The following is a 24,017-nucleotide window of genomic DNA, read 5'->3' on the forward strand; positions in this document are numbered from 1 at the left end:
CCTTCATTGAAATTTATAGGAATAACGTCAATTTCTTTATATATTTATTAAAATACGTTTTATTATTACTTCAATAGAATAATAATAATAATAATATATGTTATTGTCATTTATATGTGTATGGCAAGGAATTATTTCAAATTTTAATGATTAATTTTTTTGAAATTGTCCAATCACGATTTAATACGATCAGCCAATAGGAATGAAGGATTTTAACTATTGACCAATTGAAACGTTAGATTCTACCATAACGAAGTTTATTACGAAGGTAATAATAAAGTCAATCATATAGTGTTTAAAGCGAATAATTTTCTCTGGATTTGTATAGATTTATTTTTTTTTGTTTACCCTGTTATCTTGCAAAAGAGAAACTTATCTGTATGCATTTTAATACATACGGTAAGTATAAGTAATCAATGGTTTTTAATATTTTCTAAACTCGTGCTTTATAAAATCGACTTAAGGTTATTTCCTTTTGTAATTCTTTCTTTTTTTTCCTTTCTTTTTTATTTTTTATTTTTTATTTTTTTTTTTTTTTTTTTATGTGTTCGATCGACTATCCTACAAAGATAAGAAATAATACATATTTTTTTTCCTTTGAATTAATTCTGAGAAGATCTCTCAGTACGAATTACATTTTATTTATTAAAAATCACTAATTTTGGGGAATACACAGATACTTTCTCTCATTATATACATTACATACATTATCATTAGAATATTATATATGCTTTTTTTTTTTATATACATAGGAATATTGGAAAATAAAAGAAGTTCGTCTTTAACAGTAATTTCGATGATCATCATACTTATTTCCACACACTGCTACAGCGTGTTACGTCGGAATCGTATTTGTAAGTTCAACATAAATATATTTCTTTTTAGTCGATTCATACATACATACGTACATACATACATATATATATATATATATATACACATATGTATGCAATTTTAATTTAATCCGTTCAAAGCAAGGTACTACAGAGATACATGATATATAAATTGATATTTATAAAAAGTAAAAGATATTGTGCGGACTATGTTGAAAATATATCGTTAAATATCATTAAAAAAAACGTTAAACGTTTTTATTCTGGCAATAAACTGTTATGGATCGTTGTTGATTTTTTTGAAATTTAAACGCCTTTTTTTTTCTTTTTTTTCTTTTTTTTTTTTTTAACGTACGCTTCGCGTTATGGAAATTACTACACGAATTTCATAAAATTCGACTAGTTTATTTATTTATTTATTTTTTTATTTATTTATTTATTTATTTACTTATTTTTTTTTTCTTGTTGTCCGTTATAATCGTAATTGATTTTAATTTTTCTATCACTTCGATGATATAGTTCATTAAGTATGTATGTACTAACTCGATGTGACATAGAATACTCTATTTAAGAAAAAAATTCGACGAGAAGTATTTTTAAAAATTCATCAAAGTATTACGGCTATCGCGAATCATATCCGTCGTTCGTTAAAATTTACTTACACAGCAGGATTTTTCTAATACACGCCATGATATCTCGAAAGTAAATTAAAGAATTATGTGTGGTATGTGTGTGCTTGCTTGCTTGCGTGCGTGCGTGCGTGCGTGCGTGCGCGTGTGTGTGTGTGTGTGTGTACGTGTGCGTGTGTGTGTGTGCATCGTATGTATGTGCGTACGTGCGTGCGCGCACGGGTAAAACCAGTTTTCGAGCTCCTCCCTGATATTTAATGGATATTGCCTCGGTCTCCCATTGGTTAAATCATTTATTTCACGTTCCTTGCAAAGATGGCCGATGTTCTTTTGCACAATTTAAATGCATTTTCAATGCACCAATCGCTATTTAATTTATTATAAGATACGTTTAGGCCCTTCAATTCGAAAAAATTGGTTGGTACCGCACCGATTTGGTAATCACAGTTTTTAAGTGACGAGTCGAATCGTTCTTTAATTTCTTCTTGTTCCTTTTTTTTCGTTTTCTTTTTTTCGTTTTTTTTTCTTTTCTTTTTTTGTTTTTTTTTCTCCTTTTTTTCTCCTTTTTTTCTCTTCTCCTTTTCTTTTTTCTTTTTTTTTCCCTTTTTTTTTTTTATCGTCAGTATTAAGAACGATAGTTGATCCGCCGTTTGCTACGGATAGCGAGTTAAAAAAATATCTCAAATGTGTGTATTGTCTGTCGTCGGTATCAATGATTCTTTTTTTTTTTTTTTTTTTTCTTTTTTCCCCCACGTGACGAAAATCGACGATCGAAGAAAATTTGTCCTTTCGATATTACACAATGATGATGATGATAATGATGACGACGATGATGAGGATGATGATGATGATAATGATGATGATGATGATGATACACCAATGGAAAAACTTTGGAACACGAAAAATCAGGCAAAGGCGTGAATACGAGCCAAGGAATCGTCATTCGGTCCGTGATGACCTTGCTCGTTTCGTTCGCCATCGTAATCCGTTGGTCACATGGAATGTTGCGGCGGAGGTAACATAATTTCGTAGCCCGTTGGCATGCCCTGCTGATGATGATGATGATGATGAGAACCGGACATCATTTGATGATGGGTTTGTTGATAATATTGATGATGCATACTGGTATGACTGGGATAATAAACCGAACTCTGTTCGACGTCTTTACCTGAAGAAATTTCGAGGAAGGATGATCACGGAAATTCTTTTAAAAATTATTCAAAAATAAATAAATATTTTTTAATTACAAAACTTGAACTTACCGCTGTCGTAAACACTACGACCATAGCATAACGCTTTAACGTCGTTCATCGGACTTAAACCACCATTGTGTGGATGAGCCGTGTGTACGGAGGACGGCGTTACAGGAGTCGCGTATCCATGATGATGAGGCCCCATAGGACTCATACCCATTGGACTACATGGATTCATTGCTGCTGGCGACATACCCATCGTTGATAAAGGTGACATCGCTAAATTCGGACTGTCCGAATCGATACTCTGCAATGATTGCATGTTGCCTCCGTTGCTCACCGAATTACTTATTGTACTGTTCGTTGTGCTTTGACAATTTAGTGGCAGCATATCCCTAAAAAGAGAAATACATTAAATTCGACAATTATATCTCATTGATAATATTTCCATCTATTAATCACAATCGTTTCCGAAAGAAAAATCATAAGTTAACAAGCACTTATTTCATTCGTTTCTTTGGAAAAAAAAAAGAACGTTTTTCGTTCGTGTTCTTCATCCCACAAAGTTCCCTCATAAATCTTGCGTTTTCGAGGATCACATGCGAGCTCTCTGCCATTGTCTTAAGAACCCAGAAGAAACTTATAACTCACGCGGAAGGTCCTAGGTCTAGAACGATTAGCTTTTGACCCTCACATTTTGAGGGTACGCACTCGCAAAGGCGATTTTTACTTGCCTGACCAACTTCTGAGAATTTTCTTTTTTTCGTTTAGCGACGAGAAAGAAAAAGAGAACGAGAGAGAGAGAGAGAGAGAGAATCAAAGGAGCAGGAGCAAAGCCACTTTATTCTCGCATTGTTTTACTGCTCGTGAAAATAAAAGCGTTCTCGCATACACACGTATACGTGTACGCAAGTTTCTCTTGATGTATATACGTGCTAGACTGTGAAGCACGTGCGTACACACGGTGGTCCATATGCAACAACGACCCCGCCCATGGCCACGGTTCTCCTTCGTTTCTTTCTTCCTTCCTTCCTTCCTTCCTTCCATCTTCTTGTCCTGCTTTCCTTTTTCTTTTTCTCTCTTTTTATGTAGACGCAAGGGCGCAAGCATTTTTATGCTTCGCGCTCTTCAAGGCCTAAGCCTTAAGAAATACGCCCTATGGTGGTCCTCGCATGGCCTCCTTCGCCTTTCTTTTTTCTCTTACTCTCCCCTCTTTTTAACACCCTTCTTTTACGTCTACCTCCACTGTTTTCTTATAATATGTTAACAGAAAGAAAAAAAATAAATAAAAAAAATTACATAACCAATCGAATCGAGAGAAAGAGATAGGAAGATTCGCAACATTTTTGGATCATTTTTATTTTTATTACTTGCGAATGTATAAACGAGAAAGTTGTGGAATTGTAGAGAAAAAAAAAAAAAAGAAAAAAAAAGAAAAGAAAAGAAAACGAAAGAAAGAAGAGAGAGAATTGGTTCGGTTTTTTCTTTCCTTTCTTTTTTCTTTTTTTTTTCTTCTTTTTTTTTTTTTTTTTTTTTTACCATTCGTATCGATCTTCCTTTTTTCTTCTTTCGATAGATCAGATCAAAGATGGCTCGGGCAAAGATGAATCCCTCGCGAGTAGTTTTTCGGCGAAGAACCGATTCGACCTTTCTCCCTTTTTCCGCCCTTAACGTTCTCCTTCGAGAAAGACTCTAGGAAAAGGAAACGCGACGCCCCATTACCGTTTTATGACGCAGCTACGGTTACATCTCGCGTTTCACCATTGAGCTGTTCGCACTACCAATAGTTTACTACATAAAGGCCACGGCCGGCCCTCCCCTGCTACCCCGATTTATCTTCGTTGGGCCGTCCCACCGCGAGTAAGCTCCGCGTCCATTCCGCAATCTTTTCCTCCTCCTTATTAACGCAATTACAAAACATTCCTTTTCGCTACCTACGCTCCCGATAATTTTCTTTCCTCGCAAAGATAATTAATTATTCGATTTTTCTTTCCCTTTTCTTTTCCATTTTTTTACAAAATCTGCTCTTTCACATTCTTTGAAATTAATAACTTATGTACGTTAAGCGTTTACGAAAAAAGGTAATATTTCGTTATCTAAACGATTTATGATTTTTATTGTTTCGTTGGTTATTTTTCAATCAATTTTAATAGATATTAATATTATCATCTCTCTCCCCCTCTCTCTCTCTCTCTCTCTCTCGCTCTTATTATTCATTCTGTTAAAATATTCCAAATGAACGATCAGAAGATATATTTTCTATTGAATTATAGAGTCCAGTTAGCAAGTTCGGTCGGTTGGTCCAGAAGAAACGTTCGAGACGAGGCCTTCTGTGTTAGCCCATGACCGCGGTTAAGTCGTAGCCATAACAACGCGGAGTTCGTTCCTTTCTTTATGTACCTATACTATTGCACGCTTGTACGTAGGCACAAACATAAATACTACACGCACTACTAGTAAATGTGTGTACGCACGCGCGGCTTTACGTACGGTGATTCGTTCGACGAGTACGCCTTGCGATACTCTGACTGCGCCGTGATATCGGCCATTGCCTCGAAAGAATATCTTACATGACACGTGTGTATTGTTACTCCTTTTCTTTCTTTCTTTCTTTCTTTCTTTCTTACTTTCTTTTCTTCTCTTTTCTTTTTTTTTTTTTTCTTTCTTTTTGATAGATACAATCCAATCCTACAATTTTTCTTTTTATCTTGTCGTTATCGGGAACCCTTGAAAATCAAATCAAAATGTTAAGCTTGGCAAAATTTAATATCAATGGCGTAACAAAAACGTTCACAGAAACTGGTCAATCATTGATAATAAATTCATTTATGGGACTAGGTCGGTTAAATTATGAATTCGAATATATTAAAATCACGAGTTTCTTATTATTCTTTATTCTTTGATATCACGATCGGAAGTCGATACCATGTGTCCGCTCCGAAGAAGAACACTAAGTATAACATCAGCGAGTCAGCAAAATTCGCCGAAAGGTGGTACGATGTTGAGTTAATCTACGCATTTAATTACTGCATCATCCATATGGTTAGAAACGTACGAGTGTATTTTTGTTGACGAGGGCATCGGTATTTGCATTTATTTATAATCGAGATAATTAGGTAATAATATTATTTTATGTGAAATGTATATATATATATATATATATATATATATATATATATACAATTCATAAAAAAATTTTTATCCTTCGGCCATTCTTGATGGTTTATCAAAATGTTCTTTAATAATCTTGCCAATTAATCAGTGTTCTAATCGCATTCATCGAGATCGCACCCCCTTGCATTTATTTAATTCCTCATAAGTTTGTATACATCTTTGCCGGTCGAAAGGTAAATAAATTCTCGTATCAGATAATCGTTCGCTAGAATTACATTTCCTTATCGAATTGATTCGTCTTGCCGTTTTGTTTAACACACCCTTTCACTTATATCTTTAATGGTTTAGAAGGAATTAGGAATCCTGATTGAAAAAGCAATTGTACCAGGCATCATCATCATCATCGTTGAAATATTTCCTTGCAAAATGAACATATATATTTTCCCAATGAATCCGATCTTTTTCCTTTTGAGAAGTTATTTATTAACCAACCTTTTCCTCGAACAAACAATCAGTTAATTAAAAATGACACAGAGTTCATGTCGCATATCTATACCAAATGATTTAGCGATTTTTTACGACGGACCCGAAAAAAAAAAAAAGAAGGACATGGGTCAGAGGACACATGTCGAAACACTTGTTGCTCCTTGAAAAAGAAGAGACCCCCTGTCGATACATGTGCCCTCCATACACGAAACTCTCGTCACGGGACGCTTTTATTACTCTTCACCGAGAATTTCTATGGCATTCGAGAGAAAAGAGAAAAGACAAAGAAAAAAGAAAGGTGTCTCTCGGTATGTAGATCACAATTTTTCTGTCATCATTCTTTCGAGTGTTCTCGAAAGTGCAATAGGATTCGAATTTGTGAACGTTCTTTGAAATTTACACGCGCGCGCGCGCGCGTTTACGAACTTGAAAGAGTTGTTTGATTAATAAAAGAAAAAAAAATATATATATATATATATATATATGTATATATATATAGAAAGAGAGAGAGAGAGAGAGAGAGAAACGATCAACTTACGATCTGGTTTGCGGCGTACGATCCCTTTGTCTTCGATTTTTAAACCAATTAGAGACCTGGGTCAACGTGAGGCCCGTTTTCTTGGCCAAGTTTTTCTTGTCGTCGGGCGTCGGGTACCTGTTTCTCATGTAGCACTCCTTCAAAGCATTCCTCGATCGTTCCTTGAAGCAATAGACGGTCTCTTCGCCATCCCAGATCGTCTTTGGCAATGGATACTTCTTTCGAAGTCGATACTTATCGACGGCACCCAAAGGACGACCACGAATCTTTTCGGCTTCGCGGTAATGCGATTTGTACCACATTTGTTGAAGTTCTGGATGCCGTCGCGGCGAAAACGGATGACTCTCAAGGATCGAGTAGAGCTCGTGATAGGCACCACGATGAAATGCTACCGCCGCCCGAGCCATTAAAACGCTCTCGCCGCCACGCAGCAGCTCACCGGGTGGTAACGACCAGAGAAACCTGATAAATGCAAGGAGAAACCTTCAATTACACGCTTTTTTTCTTATTTCATATTTTTATTTTGTTTTGTTTGTTTGTTTTTCTCAATCCGTTCTATTACTTTAACTTTGATTATAAAACGAAATTTCAATTACGATATTAAATCGAATTTTTATGAAAAGTTGTTTGATCGATCGATCGTTTACAATCATCCTAATATCCGTCAAGTTATTTAGGTAATAATCCTAGAGCGTTGAATTTGAAACCACACTTACAAACAATTCTCTCTTTCTCTTACTCCCCTTTTCCCCCGTGGTCCTTTTACCGACTATCGGCCAGGCATATCTCACAGCCGCATATTCGTTCCGTTTACGAGCAGAGCCAAACGACTCGTTTTGTTTGTGCTCGATAGTGTGCGGCTTTATTAAAACGAAGGGCCCAATGTTTCTTCGCGTCGGCATTTATTGTCTCGTTTATTTCTTTTCACGATTATCGATTCTTTGCAGGAAGAAATAAAGAAATAATATTAACGAGCGACGAGAGGTATAAGATGTAAACGGTCGACGTTATTTGTCAAATGTAACGATCGACCGTTCTAAGAAAATAATTTTCGAACGAAGAAATAGAAAAAGATTTAATACTCATTGTAAAACGTAAAGGGGGAAGTGAGGGCCGATTGAGTGCCGATCGTAGTTCGAAATAATTATTAAAGTTTATCCAAATTATTTATATTATTTATTTAGACATTGAATTTTATTTCCGACGAAATAAAAAGAAAATATATTTCTTTCACCTAGTAAGTTTCTCGATGTCTTGACTCTGCGACAGGGCTTCGCACATGCAGGATATTTGTTCGGGTGTAAAATTGCTGATGGTTGTACCGAGTGAAAGTCCACCGATATTTCCAATATTCGTAGATACGTTCGACGAGCTGCAGGTGGACAATTCTTGGGGATACTGTGGACTACCGTCCGACGTGGGCGTTAAATTCTGTGGTTGTGCATGATGGCTCAGTGTAAGGGCTGACATCGAAGAATTGCTGTATTGTCCGGCAGCAGTGTTCCGATGCAAGCCACCCATTTGACTATTACAGTCGCTGTTCGGCGGTGACAGCTGATCCGAACTATCAGACATTCTTAGGAACCTCGAAGGTTTTCATGAACACGCTCGCATACGCCTACGTACACATAAACACGCGTACACTCGGGCCCTTTGAGAAAATCGAATTTTAAAAATTGTCTTCCTTTTGTTTCGAACGAATCGATTATTCGACAGCTCCTTGATCTCTTCTTCTCCTACTTCTATCAACCTTTCATACTACTGATTTAATTTGTAATACCATTATTATTACTATTATTATTATTATTGATATTAGTAGACGATTCAACATTGCCGATCGCGAGAGAAACGAAAGAATGGCTCGCGATCAGAGTAAACATCCGATGTTCGCACGATCGACGAGCCTAGCTCGTTGTTTAATCACGCGCGATTCATTCATATCCACGGTGTTGTCGTTCACGTCTTTTCCATTGAGTCCGTTACACAGCACACAAATTTTTACGGGAGAAAGATCGAACGTTCTTCGATCTAATATATATAGTTCGATCGTTGATTATTAATTCTTACTTTTCACTCAGTCTTATTATAACGTTGAGACGTCGATTAAAGTAAGATTTTCGAACACTTTGCAACGAATCACTCGGCATTCCAATGATGTTCAATAGTCGATCATTGCGACTTATAGACGTCGTTTGTATCCGAAGAAAATAGAAGCAAGAATGAATCACGATAATCGATAATTCCACATGCTCGATCACCGTTTCCTTTCTTCTTTGAAAACGTAAAAAGCTTTGATATCTATTAGCACGATTATCATCGTTCGTAATTCGCATAAGTAGCTACGTAAACGACGAAGACACAACAGAGTAAAAGCTAAACGTGGGATATCGTAACGAAGACACACGCGCCGAGGGCGGATAAAGATCGTTCTTCTTGATAGGTAATTATGCAAGCGTCGATTATAAGGACTCCTTTGGCCTCCGTTGAAGGCACACTCACTGAGTGACCAAGTCACCAAGTTAGTAAAAGCGAACTCGCTCCACTACTTGCTACGTAACGCCGTTGCCGTGCTTGTGCCGTGCTGATGTTGGTATAGCTTAGAACTCGCTGATGGTGATGGTGATGGTGGTGGTGGTGGTGGTGCTGGTGTTGCTCGTGGTGGTGGTGGTGGCGGCGGCGGCGGCGGCGGCGGCGGCGGCGGCGGCGACGTCGGCGGCGACGGCGGTGATGTGATGGTGGTGGTGGTGGTGGTGTTGTTGGTGGTGGTGGTGATGGTGGTGGTGGTGGTGATGGTGGTGGTGGTGGTGGTGGTGGTGGTGGTGGCGGTGGCGGTGACGGTGGTGGTCTTCTCTCTTCCTCTTCTTCTTCTTCTCTTCTCTTTTTTTCGACGCACGCTTGCCTATACAGGACGAAGATCAGAGTGGCTCGACTCCGAACGAGCAGCGTTCTGTCATTGGCCGGCGCGTACTCGTCGATGTCGTACGATTGGTCGAGCCTAGGGGCGGTCCAAGACTCTCTACCCCCGCTGGAACATTCACCCCATACAGCAGCCGTCGTCCTTTTTCATTCTTCTCTCTCTCTCTCTCTCTCTCTCTCTCTCTCGTCCCTCCTCCCTCCCCCCTCCTCCCCCCTATCACTCTTTTTATGGTCAATCCTTCAATACTACTTACCTTTTTAGAGAACGTTCAAGGATTTTCCCAAATGTCGATGCATTTCGATTGATTAAAATCATTCCCTCTTTGTCATTATTACGACTTATCCCTTAATTGAATTTTATACTTTTATCTATTCATACTATTTAATCGTATAGACATTGGTGTAAATGGTAAATGCTTCTTCCTTAGGGAAATTCGCCTGAAAAAAATAATCAAACGATGAACGTTTGAGAATGCAAATGGTCATCAACAAACACCGGAAACGCGTCACGTCATCGTACGCCTTGTTTTGACTCTACGTTCCTCTATCGCACCACTGTCCGTTTCATCGGCAATTTCAAAACAATCGTTCGACGATTTCCCGTTCGATTACATCGTTCCTCGACAGATAAGAAATATGGAAATTTATTATCGTTCATGGAAAATACCTGACTAGCAAACCTATATCGTATTTCATTTCAATCTAATACTGTCCTTATGTCGATCGAAGAATAACGGCAAGAATTGTTTTATCGTAGTAATTATGTTTTTAACTTTATAACGAGATCCCGAGCTATATCTGTCGAAAAAGTTTATTTCATGTTCGTTCACGACTGCATTCGGTGCAAGCTGTGTTATCGCTAACGAATTTGATACTCCTCTACTCGTGTATACTTTATAATTGCGTTTATTTTTCAACCTTATGATTACTCTGTCCTGTTGAATCCTTTTTTTCCTTTTTTCTTTTTTTTTTCTTCTTTTTTCTTTTTTTCTTTTTTTTTTTTCTTCTTTTTTCTTCTTTTTGAATTTATTTCTACAGAGTAATCCCAGGTAATGGATGAGGAACAATCTCGGGGAAACTCGACCCGTACCGTAGATCGATATAAAATTATTTTGAAAAGTAACAAAGAGAAAATTTCAAGACGACGAGGAAGTCGTCGAGCCAACGAGAGTAACGTAGATCAATGAGAACCGATATTTCTGTGGCAGACGAGCGAAGATGTCTTTCCGCGGGCAGCCTGATCTTTCACGACGCTCGGCACGCCTCGACAATCCTTTGAACGTGCTCCGCCTTTTCTCTCTAATTGCCAACAGAACGTCTAACGTTGAACCCACCGTTGGACCGTAACCAACCAAGTGACGTTGTCTTTTTTTACTAATGCGCTAAACCTAACTATATAACGGATTTGGATATTTAACAAAAAAGAAGGATGAGAACACTAGTTTCCGCGTGTCCTTTCGAAATTCGTAATGAAAGTGAATTGATTTACCAATAATCATTATATATATATATATATATATATATATATATATATATATATATATATATATAAGAACGATCAGTGTTCTATCGGTAGCATCGGATTCGATCAGTTATCGCGTCAGTGTCGAATGGAATGTACCCTGAAACAAAATGTCGACTCCTTAGTGACAAAAGCAATAGGAATCGGCGACAGCAGAGGCACGTGATTGACCGTACCAACTTGCATGTAACGCGCTCTTATCGACACGAGGTGACAACACGACTCAGGACGATCGTCCAGAAACCTGATCGTACGTAATAACGATCGCGTCGTTATCGCGTCTGATAAGAGAATCCTTTAAAGAAAACGTTGCGTCTCTAGTTGCTACGTCATCAACGAGTTAAGATCATTCGTTGATTTTGACCGACGAATTTTTACTTTTCCGTTTTTTCTTCTCTCTCTCTCTCTCTCTCTCTCCCTCTCGTATTCCTCCTCTCCCGATCCTTGAAATTGAAAGAAACGTAAGTAGGAGTGGATAGGAGGGTAAAAAAAGAGAATACACTATCGCGATATTTTGGAGAGAAGGCCTCGGAGGTGGCAAGAGAATGACGCGATGTCTTCAGGGGAGACTCGATGATAGAGGGGCGGCGCCGTGCTTCGCGATGGCGTCTCCTTCGATTTGGTGTCGGATTTCCTTTCCCGGTCGCCATTTTCCCTCTAACCCTCCCTCCGTCTCTCTTCCTCTCGTACCTCCAACCCGTTTCTCTTTCGCGCATTACACTTGAAAAGATAAGGATATACGCACCTTCTTATCAAAACGATCCCGAGATTTCCAATCTTAACTACCTTTCCTTTTCTCGTAAATATTTTTTCATTTTTATTCTTCGAATCGTCTTAGCTCACTCGAATTATCAAAATTAATATTATTCATTTATCTTCTGCGATATGTTCTACTTCGGTTCATTCTAAATTGATCTTTCGCGTAGCGAATTGACTGGTCAGTGTGATATATTTCGAAATATAATAAATCAAAGATAACATCGGTAAAGTGATGTATTCGAAGGAAAAAAATGGGATCTCGATTGGATAAAAGGTGGAAATCAAAGAAATGCACGGTTCGATAACAGCGAATTCACTTTGTTCTTCGTCAGAATCCAAACGTTTCGAGATGTTCCGTTTGTTCTCGTCGCATTAAGGTATTCCTATCTTCGCGTATTCGTTGGAACGCATACAGAAGAAATAGATGGAAAAAGACAGAGAGAGAGAGAGAGAGAGAGAGAGAGCGAAAGAGAGAAAAGGAGAGGTATACAGAAGCGGCAGCAGTAGCGACAGCGACAACGGCAACGGCACCAGCAGCAGCAGCAGCAGCAGCAGCACTAGCATCGTATTTCACTGTACTGCGTTTAATTGCATTCCAAAATGGCTCTGTGCAAAATCACCATCCCTCTACTCTGTCTCTCATGAGTACCACTACCTCTCACTACCCTCCGTCCCTCTTTAACGTCTGCCGTTGCTCTCTCGTCGAGACTGAGAGGCGGTAGTAGTGGTAGTGATGCTGGTGCTGGTGATGGTGCTGGAGTTGCTGCCTGGTGATGCTGTTGCTACTGCTTCTGTTGCTGCCAACGATGCCGTAGGGTGGCATCTTCAGCGTATCGTAAATCCAGATAAATTAAACCCACCTACGTTCTCCACGTAGATTTCAACGCGAACGTGTCCTATCCTATCTCCGAACCCTCCCCAACCCACCTAACCCTCTTCAGCGTTTGTTTCCGAGATTCATCGTACAAGCCAGCACCCTCCTCTTCGTCTCTCCTCTTTTCCCTTCTCTTCCTTCCCGACTCGGTTCAAGAATCTACGGTTTCACCGTAAAGCGACTGCGACTAAAGAGTGGAGAGGCTTGTAATGACGAATTGCAAGTGTATTCGTTCGTTCGTTCGTTCGTCCATCTCTTTGGGCAAAAGCGAGCCAGATAAAAAGCTCGGAATCTCTCTCGGTGCTTTCTAGCGAGGAGAGAAGAAAAAAATTAAAAAGAACAAAAGAAAAAAGACTAGGAAAAAAAAAAAGAGAAAATAATCAAGGAACTTTACGATTCTCGCTACGATCGCACAAACTTTTTTATTTTCCTCTTGCACAGAGAGAAATTCGAAGACACACGGTTTTTAGTTTTACTCATTTCTACGTACTTACGCACATTCGACCTGCTGAAAGAAGATTCTCGCGATTTCTAACGAGAGAAACGACTTCGATGCGTTTTAATTGTAAAAGAGTAAGCGAGGGTTGTCGAAGCCGATGTAATCCGGCGATATAACGTTCGATTGACACGACGAGAACGATAGGAGATCGTATCACGTTTCTGTGCCACTCGGTGTCACATCGTCGACGTTACCATAAACACACGCATGCACGCACGCATTTATGCGCTTAAACGTAAGTACATACGTACCTACCTACATACATACATACATACATACATACATACGTACATATATATAGACAGATATATATATATATATATATATATATATATATGTATATGTATATAATTAATATCATTGGAACAATAAGCAGTCACGAAGAGAGAAGAAAGAGGGCATCAAAGAGGGAGGGTAAATAATGCGTTGGTGGTCTGTCATTAGACACCGAATCGAGTCGTCGAGATAGCCGCTATCATCTTCTTTATGCATACGTAACATCGATGTAAAGTGTGTTAGTATACGTCTAGAAATATGTATGCACGTTTGAATGACGAAGTGTGTCCAAGAAGTCCTCGACGACGGACGGAAGCCGCCGTCGCTCGCGAAATCTCCTCGGATATATTTTTAGAAGCTGACTCTATCTTATCAGTCGGCAGGTGTGAGAGAACGCTAATGTGCAAGGGCACACGCGGCTATACTCGCGGGTCTCGAGTTTCAACGATAAAAGGGGGATGATTCGAAAAGACTTCGTTCTCGAGTTCGACATTTTTTTATTGTTTCCATCCTTTTTATCTCTTACTTTTTTCTCTTTTTTTTTTTATCAAGTACCTAATCAATATATATATATATATTTTTTTTTGTTTTATTTCGTTTCGTTTCGAACCATATTTTTCTCAAATTAATACTTTCGTACACGCGTTATTATCATCGATCAGCCCTTATACGGCTTACAATAATGGAACCCCACGAAAGAAAAAAGAAAATCTAAAATTCGATGGAATCCTCTCTCTCTCTCTCTCTCTCTCTCTCTCTCTCTCTCTCTCTCTCTCTCTCTCTCTTGCGACAATAAAATCACGCTGCCAAGAGGATTAGTCGACTTAATCCGTCGGTTATTTCCCCATTAGCAGGGTTGCTCCTCGTGAAGATCGTCGAGCGAGATTCTTTTTATATTCCGAAGACACGAACGAAGGCGCGAACACAGGTAGCCATTTCGATGAGTCCTTCGGAGGGTGCCCTAATGCCCGAAAATATGCTCTTTATGTGTCACTGGCCACTTTATGCCATGGTTCCGTATCAGTAAGCTCCCACTACGATAGATTCGAAAATGCGATTGGTCCACGATTTTTCTGATTTACAGGTAGGTATATTGCTGTTTGAGTATTATGTGTCCTGGATCGTCGGCCTTGAATGTTACGTTTCACATTTTCCCTTTTTCTTTCCTTTTTTTTATTTCTTCTTGTTTCTCTTTTCTTCTTTCCTCCAAGAGAAAATCGTGATAGATTCGTTGAAAATTGTGAAAGTAATTAAACGTAATTGTTTGATTATAATGTAGAATAGAATAATTTAACTCGTCTTATTAGAGCGAATCGGCTATTACTAAACAGACTGTAGTTACTCGTAACATCATTACGACGTAAGAAACAATAAGGATCGGAAATGATTATTATCGTGTCGCGTACGGTCTCTATCCTCTGTACTTTGCACGAGGGGGTAAACTATAGCGTAGAGGGTGTCGTAATAGGTCGAAATTGTCGATTACACGGTTAGTTAGTTGCGCCCAGTGATTTGGGGATAGAACGAACGGAGGACTGTCATCATCCCTTGTGTACCGTTTTGTACGTTCTACTTCATCCAACTAGGAGAGATCCTAGAAAAGGACACGCTTCTGAATGTTTCGCAAACGAAAAGCATTCGACTAATGATAGTGAATGAATTACTACAAACGTCGATTTAATCCATTCTAAACTCCAATCTTATCAACGCTTTTTAACGAAACTTTCTTAATAGAATTCTATTTTATCATGCAATTAAGAAAATTACGAATATTGATAATCGCAATTAACGTTGTAAAGGGAGATGGATAAAGTTTAAAGGATAACATGTGTTATCGACGAAAAATCACTTTAACGATTCGAGGGAGAAGGGATGCTGTAGATTCAGAAACACGATGGCAATTATGATGTTGTTTGATAGATAGGGACTAGGTAGGACGCTTATTAAGGACACCAAAGGATGGTGGTTTTAATGGGTCCATGTGGGACTGACACATATGGTGGCTCCATACGATTTCCCGATAAAAACTACCGCGTTACCGCATCGATGATTTTCTATTCGTCGTTTTCTTTTTTCTCTTCGTGCCCATCATACGTATTAAAAAAGACTCGTTAGGTGATAATCGCTGACTGATATAAAAAGTTAAGCGCAAATTGTCTCAAACTATGGTATGAAAGTTTCGTCGTAAGGATCTCTCGTTCTAATCCGTGCCACTTGGCGTATTCGACGTTCCTTATCACCGTAACTTGTGTCAGGTGAGTTTTGTGGGAAAAAGGTGGACGCAAGTTTCTACGAGGAGTCGTCTTACGCTGACTCGCGCGACATGTTCGAGCAGGTAAAGTACGCGGAAAAAAAAAGAAAAGAATGTATTCAGCCGTGCCCTACGAGAATTTTTATGGCGAGACTTATAAAAAATGGAAGAGAATACAAAAAATAAAAAATAAAAAAATCTTAGATTTCTTGGTAGATTCGAAGAGTCTCGTCTTTCTCAACGTTCGCTAATAACGATCTAGATGGAGAAGAAGCGAGGAGAGAAAGAGAGAGAGAGAGAGAGAGAGAGAAAGAAATAAAAAAGATAAAGAATCGATGTTAAAGTAAAATTAATAAGTAAATTGAGAAAGAGAAAAAAGTAACTATGGTTACGAACGATGTGTCGCTTATCTTTTTCTAAAATTTCACAGTAATCTCTGGCCACTTCCTGTCGCGGATGTACAACACGCACGACAATATAAAGGCTTGACGCCATAGTGCCATCGTAGGCACTGTTATACCTACAATATGTTCCGGATCCTTAATAACGAGCGAGAGCGAGTAGTATTAAGAGGCATTACAAAGCGGCGACACTTGAATGCGCGTCGAGGAGGGTTCGCACTCTTGAAAAGAGCATCTGAACGCGTCGACGAGGTCCGTTGGTCCCTCGACGTTATTATGAACTTCCTCCTTTTCACCCCTCGGCCGTGTCTTTCTCCACGCTTATACCCCTACCTCTCTTTCTCTCTCTCTCTCTCTCCCCCCCCCTCTCTCTCTCTCTCTCTCTCTTTCTCTTTCTCTGACATCTTAGATACTCTTTTTTTCTTTTTTCCTTCTCGTCTTTGATCTCACCTCGAAGTGAAAAAGCAAAGATTCCTCTTTCTCTCTCTCTCTCTCTCTCTCTCTCTCTCCCTCTCTTTCTCTCTCGCTCTCTCTCTACGATCCTAAGTCGGACAATATGCAAAATTCTTTTTATTACATTTTCAATTCAATTCGTTTATTTATTTACTTATTTATTTATTTGTTTTTCTTTTCTTTATCTTTTTCGTTTACGCTAGGAATTTATATTAGTTCGGTTTCAGAGACTAGCTGGGAGAATTTGTACATCTATTGCTCTACGTTACGCCATGATGGTATAATAAAAAGAAAAAAAGAAAAAAAAAATAGAAAAAGAAAAGAGAGAGAGAGAGAGAGAGAGAGAGAAAAGAGATGACAGGGGGAAAGTTTCACAGGTTTCGCATTACATCATTGTATCCGTCACCCTCGAGCACCCCAATAGATAGATCGGTGGTAGATGTACAAACTTACCCCTCGAAATCTCGTACTCCTGTGTGTACGTGTCCCCTCCTTGTTGCTTTAGCGGCTGCCTTTGAAACGATGAAATTGTCCGTACCGCGGCTAAGATTTATCGAATTAGAGAGAGTCTCGCGTTTTAATCCGTTCTTTCTTTTAACGAGACATCCAAAACTCCGTTATATACAACAAACTTTTATCGTTCAATTATAAATAAATATTTATTTATATTATATAACATTAAATTCGATCGAAATTTACGAATTCAAATGATTTATATTTTTAATTGAAAAGAAAATTTAACATATCCATTGATAAATTAACATAAAAATGTCCCTTTCATCGGTAGATATATAGTAAGGTATAGAAGAATTTAGACGTCAGCGATTAGTCGCGTTTATTCGTTTGCCATAGCTATAAAGAAATAAGAAGATGATTTTGTGTTAGCTCGGAGGGAAGAGGAAACGTTGCCTACTATGACGATTCCTTTAAGCTGACCATGCAGACTCGTCAAGGACGAGGCGCTCTTTCAGCAATGCTTATCAAGACAAAGCGGAACGGTCTACGCTGTGAGAATTAAATAATTATCGCGTCATACCACTGGGAGTAGTATTTATAGTCTTTCTCCAGGAAACACTAACGAACTCTCCGACAATTTATATATATATATATATATATATATATATATATATATATATATATATATACCTGCATTTATCAACCCGTCAAAATAAAATCAACTTTCGAGACGTTGAGACATACTTTTGACTTCTTTTGCCAAGTCAAGAAAAAACAAAGTATATTTGTTTGCAGAGGATACGACAGAGGAATGAAAGGTTTCGTCGTTACACTCCGGCTCAATTACTTCTCTATTTATTTTAGGCCATACTTAAAGTAAAACCTTTAAAAAGGAATGAGAAATTGTTCAAAACCGCAAGCTTGTCAAAATATCGTTTTCTGTAAAATCGTTTGCTCGTAGACCTATAAGAAAGACAGACGGACGGACAGAGATAGAGAAAGAAAGGAAAAAGGAAAGAGGGAAAGAGAGAGAAACGGTCAGGTAGAGGAAACGTCTTTTGTTCGGTTGTCTCTCCCGAATGGACACCCAGTAGGTAGTTGTTCCACCGTCGGTACCTCGTTCAACAAGGTGTGAAATACTTACTTCTTTCAAAAGGAAACATCGACTACTTATCTACGTTTAGATGTCGCGAAAATCCTTTGGGGGTTAGGGCCCTTTTTTTTTAAAAAGAAACTACAAATTTATCGCATCATTTACGTTTCTATTTGAAATGTTGAAAAGGGAAAAGAAAATCGTAAAGAGAAAGATAAATCTTTGATAAGATAAATGAAAACAATGTTACAGGTGTTGAATAAAAGAAGAAAATGATTTGAATGGTCGATCAATCGGTTGCGTTCGCAGAAATGCTCGTTGATGCTCGCAACGTAACCAAGGAAAATGCAGAATGAGGATGAGGTGGAGAGATATAGGATGGAAAAGGGTAGAACTGGGTGGCGTAAAGGGTGAGTGGGTCGTGAGCGTTAGAGGGGGTGGCCTATAATTTATAAACTAGGGGCTGTTTTGGGGTAATTGCAGATAACGATGGGGCGGTCCGGATAACAAGCCGACATGGGAGTCACTGGACACCGTGCCACTCTACTATCCGCCGCGTAACACCATAACGTTAGCGGCCCGTTATATACGGCCGCCCTATGCAAGCCTTTTACCAGGACGTGCTGTCCAACCGTAAGTTATATCATGCATGACATCGCGACCAGGAAAATAGACTTAATAAACGTCCCCTGTCCTAACGAATCGTCTCTTCTTCTTCTTCTTTTTTCTTTCTTTCTTTTTTCTTTATCTTTTTTTTGGGAGGGGGGTTTTTTCTTTCGAAATTGAAGATAAACTCGTCAGCTCGTTTGACATTTCAACCTACAAAGTCTAGACAAATAATTGATTTATATTAGATAATTGTGTCAGCAGTGTTCTGTTACGACGATTGGCTATCGATTTTCGCAAAATAAAATCTATGAATAATTCAGTAACCTAAGACAACAAATTGCAGTTATTAGATCAATAAGGTTTCGATGAAAACAAAAATAAGAAGAAGAACTCGTTGTCCTCGCAATATCATATTTGTTTAGTGATTTTGTTAATAGAATAAAATCGATGACTCTAGTAACCTAAGATTCGAGTTTAGGTAAACTTAATCTCCTCGAGAAGATACGAGAATGGTGATTTTTCTTCGAATGCTTCGGGACTACCCGCAGGCGCGAGTCGATGGTTTAGTCGTCGATGACAATAAGATCAGTCCGTACTGGTCCACATTTACGTCGGTAGAATCTTTTCAATGAACATTACGACAATGAACCATTGACAGCAATGCTGTAGGAGGGAGAGAGAGAAAGAAAGGGATCTGTATGTGTGTGTATATACGTGTACGTGTGTATTGCGCAAAAAAGGGGCGGAGGGTTCCTTTGGTTGGTCGTTGTATAAGCCTGCTTGACTGTACTTTTCACGCCCTTTTTCCACAGCTCCACGCGAAATTATTATGTCGTTTCGAGCTCTCTTACTACTACTACTACTACTACTATTACTACTACTATTATTACTACTATTATTACTACTATCTCCCACCCTACCTTAAATCGTACTATAAACATCTGTCTAGGAAAAACATATCGAACAAACGCGTAGCACGTTTGATATATAATAAATAAGATCTGTATTATTTGCAATTGAAACTTTTAATTGTTAAATTATTGGTAATAGGAAAAATGGTGTCGATGGTGTGATCTTCGTTACGAACTATATACTATATTATTATTCTCATCTACACAATCGTATTGATTTTTTTTTTTTCGACAATTATCTACTGTCTTTATCGTTTCCATTATTTTCGTTGTTTTTGAAATCTTTGAAAACTTCTAAATCGTACAACTAAGTATAACGGTGTTAAAGTATACGAATGAATTATATTGAAATGAAAATTTAATGTAATAAAATATAGAAAGACAGAGACGGGTGAAGATGAGCGAATGAATTTGTATAACAGCCTTTATTTTTTTTTTTCTTTTTTTTTCTTTTTCTTTTGTTTTTTTCTTTTTTTTTTCATTGATATCATACAATTTTTTATAGATGTATAATTACGTACCACTTCGATTATTGAAATTAATCAATCGCTTTATCTTAATCACCGACTTTGTCCATCGACACCCTCATCCTATCGCCGAAATTAACTTAATTGGCCTCGTTAAGAGATAGCTCGAAAGACTCTAAATCCTTTTGAAATTTTTCATTTTCCTTCGTTCGCTTATCAAAAACTTTGCACAAAATAATCACCCTTATCAATCCCTTGCACCTTTCGACGTTCGTGTAACTTGGTTTTTTCTTTGTTTTCTTTTCTTTTTTTTTTTTTTTTCTTTTTTTGTTTTCTTTTTTCATTTTTCTTTTTAGACGAGACGTAACAGCGAGAAGGACGAAGAGAGGGGAGGACTGCAAAATTGTCTAATAATATGTGTTTTTGGCTAATGTGTTTGATCTAATATCGTTTGACTATTGATTCGTTTTCCTTTTGTCGGCTTTCTTTTTCTTCAACGAGCTATAAACACGACACGATAACAAAGTGGAAGCCGCAAGGTACAATGGTTAATAATTATTGTTAAATTGATTTCTTCATTAAATAGCTATTCGTTTACTCGTGTCTCTAATTAATTTTAAGATAAGATTGACTTTTAGCACAAAAATACATTTTTATATAATAACGCCATTGTTCTTGGAGCTAAAATAGCGAGTCGATCCTGTTGTTGTCGAACTTTCCAGAAGTCTTCTTGATTTTATCATATATTTCATTTCTTCCTTTTCGTATAGTGCCTTTCTTTCTTTCTCTCTCTCTCTCTCTCTCTCTCTCTCTCTCTCTCTTTCTCTTTCTGTTTCTTTTTTTCTTTCTTTCTTATTTATTCTGTTATTATCGTATCCTTTGACGCGATCAACGTGAATGATCACGAATTGACGACGATATATATATTTATATATATATATATATATATATATATATATATATATATATGCATATATTACGATATTCATATAATATATTTACACACGAAGTTTTCTGTAACTTTAATATGCACTTGGAAGACAGAGGTTCATATGTTATATTAATAATATATCGATAATGTAAATATTACATATATATGGCGTATGTATACGCACGTGTGAAATGCGTGTATATATAGATATATATATATATACATATATATATATATAAACATATTATATTTCCACACACACGTACGTACAGGCACATACGCGGTACATTTAAAAACGCCGTATCCGCGTTTACAATATTCATCCCTCAAAATTATTCGCTTCGATCGTTAATCTTGCGACTGTTTTTTTCTTCTTGGTTTAATTTTTTTCTTTTTTTTTTTTTTCCCTTTTTTCTTTTTTTGGATTATATGCGTCGAGGAAAAAGAAAATCAAAGTGGGTATACGCTATAGAAACGTCGAACTTATCTTTATCTTTCCTTCTCTCTTCTCTCTCTCTCTCTCTCTCTCTCTCTCTATTATTTTCTTCCCTCTTTCTACCCCTCTTCTTATTTTTTTTGTTATCTTACGTGCGTCTTACCCTCGCATTATATCTAAGAAAATTTAATAATAATTTAAAACTAACAGTATTGATCTCGATTAGGTCTTTTTATATGTGTTATCTGTCGACTATAGACAACGTTCTTTTTGATTTAAAATCTTTAAATTGATGTGTGCTGTAAATTTTTAAATTATCACGATATTGAATTATTTCGTTCGACGATAACAACCAAGGTCGATGATGATATTTCGAAAGGATCGATTTTATATAATCGTACATACGTTTAATCGCGATCCTATTTTTAGATTTTATTATGAAATCATCGAGCTTCGTCAATCGTTACGATCTACGTATAATATATTTACACAATATGTTACAATATAATTGCGCAGTGTCGTGGGATGAAAATTATACGGAATGGGATAATTGAATTTCTTCTTCTTTTTTTTTTTTTTGTTTTTTCCCCCGTCAACACTCACTTCTTTTTCTTTTCATTTTTTCTTTTTTCCCTTTTATACACTTTTCACATTTCCATCATCCGTGTCAAAAAGCAACGTGACGATAAAAGCGAGCTGTGTCAGATCGCGATTTATGCAAAATTGATTTAAACATTATAATATTGAAATTATATATATATATATATATATATATATTATATAAGATCGATTTAACTTTATGTGTATTTACAGATATTTCGAGTAAAACCTACATTTACACGTATCGAATAAAAGAGAGAAAAAAATGAGATAAAAAAGAGACGAGAAAAATATTAAGCAATGAAAAAATAATAAAAGCACAAGGGAAAAAGAGAGATAAAGAGAAAGTGAGAAAGAGAGAGAAAGAGAGAAAGAGTGAGAAAAAGAGAGGAAAAATCTTACAAATATAATATCAAGGCAAATATTTGCATTAATTTAAAACTAATTATTATAGTTGTTTCTCTTTTAAAACTTTAGCTGCCTGAGGGGCTAATTACATCTTTCGTCGTTTTTAACGCATTTAATAATGAAACGAATTAATTACAAACCATTATTCTTATTCTTCAATATTTCTCTTAACATTTTCCGTTCTATAATATAGGTATATATTTATTTATGTATGTAGGTATGTAAATATGTATATATTTATAATTAATATTTATGAAGGATATTGAGATAAGGAATATGTCGCGCAACACTGATCACGATTTAAAAAGAAATGACGATATTTACCGAAGGGATGAAATAACACCCTTCTGCGATTTTTTTTTTTTTAAAGTCTATCGTTACAACCATCAGAGTTTGCGAATATGGACTTTATATCACTTCGGACGAATGAAACGTACGTAGAGAGAAAGAGAGAGAGAGAGAGAGAGAGAGAGAGAGAGAGAGAGAGAGAGGGAAAGAGAGAGAGAGAGAGAGAGAAATAAGAGTGATAATTAATAATAATTGATAATAATTAATAATAATAATAATAATTAATAATAAATTTACATACGCTTAATATCTCGTATACTAATGCGATTAATCGTCGCACGAGTTGATTATCGAAGTCCTTAAAAGGTACAACGAGAATATTCCTAAATATATTCGCGAAATATTTGTATCCTATGAAAAGTTTGTATATAGATGATGGCCACTAGCTCGATTACGATATGTGATATAATGACAATTTTAATCAGTGAATATTGAGAGATCGTGCTCGCAACGATAACATCCTCACTTAATCAGAGATTTTGTTTTTCTTATTACTTTTGTCTGACAAGTTTTTTTCGAAAAAAAAAATCTCGGATCTCAGATATCTCAGGTACACCGACTCGACCATCATCGCGGACGCTATTCGTCTTTTCTTTTTCTTTTTTTACCTTGTTTTCTTTTTCTTTGCTTTTTTTTATTTTTTTCTTTTTGTCCTTGCATTAGATGTTTAATAAATAGATAACTTTTTTAGTTTTTTTTTTAGTAGGTAACTTTTACTTCTTCTTTTTTTCTTTTTTTTTCTTTTTTTTTCGTTTTCTTTCTTTCTTTCTTTCTTTCTTCCTTTCTGTTTTTCTTCTTTTCTTTCCTTTTGTCTCTTTTTTATTTTTTTCCTTTTTCTCTTTCTTCTTTTCTTTCCTTTTTTCTCTTTTTTATTTTTTCCTTTTTCTCTTTCTTTTCTTCCATACGTCCATCTTTATGATTTTCAAGCGTTAAAGTTCTGTAAATATCACTGAACGCTTCGACGATAGCACGTTATTAGAGTCTCTTTCTTTCAAAAAGCGAGACCATGAGAAC

The 24,017-nt window shown here is 37.0% G+C and overlaps 1 protein-coding gene across 1 annotated transcript; it reads right to left on the bottom strand.

Annotated features, from left to right (window-relative positions):
• Window positions 1–125: 125 nt before the first annotated feature.
• Window positions 126–8,377, bottom strand: LOC124949285 (homeobox protein SIX2). The gene is made up of 4 exons (XM_047494094.1): window positions 8,028–8,377; window positions 6,794–7,255; window positions 2,725–3,050; window positions 126–2,630 (listed from the first exon to the last, which is right to left on the bottom strand). The coding sequence occupies exons 1-4, from the start codon at window positions 8,366–8,368 to the stop codon at window positions 2,455–2,457; spliced, it is 1,305 nt and encodes a 434-aa protein (XP_047350050.1). The 5' UTR covers window positions 8,369–8,377; the 3' UTR covers window positions 126–2,454.
• Between the last annotated feature and the right edge of the window lie 15,640 nt (window positions 8,378–24,017).

This window comes from Vespa velutina, chromosome 5 (genome assembly GCF_912470025.1).
Source record: "Vespa velutina chromosome 5, iVesVel2.1, whole genome shotgun sequence".
In the NCBI taxonomy this organism is placed as follows: domain Eukaryota; kingdom Metazoa; phylum Arthropoda; class Insecta; order Hymenoptera; family Vespidae; genus Vespa; species Vespa velutina.

Excerpts from the sequence above, each read along its gene's own strand:
- LOC124949285 (XM_047494094.1), bottom strand. The coding sequence starts at position 8,368 with ATGTCTGATAGTTCGGATCAGCTGTCACCGCCGAACAGCGACTGTAAT. Across the intron at positions 7,256-8,027 it reads GACATCGAGAAACTTACTAG|GTTTCTCTGGTCGTTACCAC; the intron begins GTGAAAGAAATA and ends TGCATTTATCAG. Across the intron at positions 3,051-6,793 it reads CGTACGCCGCAAACCAGATC|GGATATGCTGCCACTAAATT; the intron begins GTAAGTTGATCG and ends TTCTCTTTTTAG.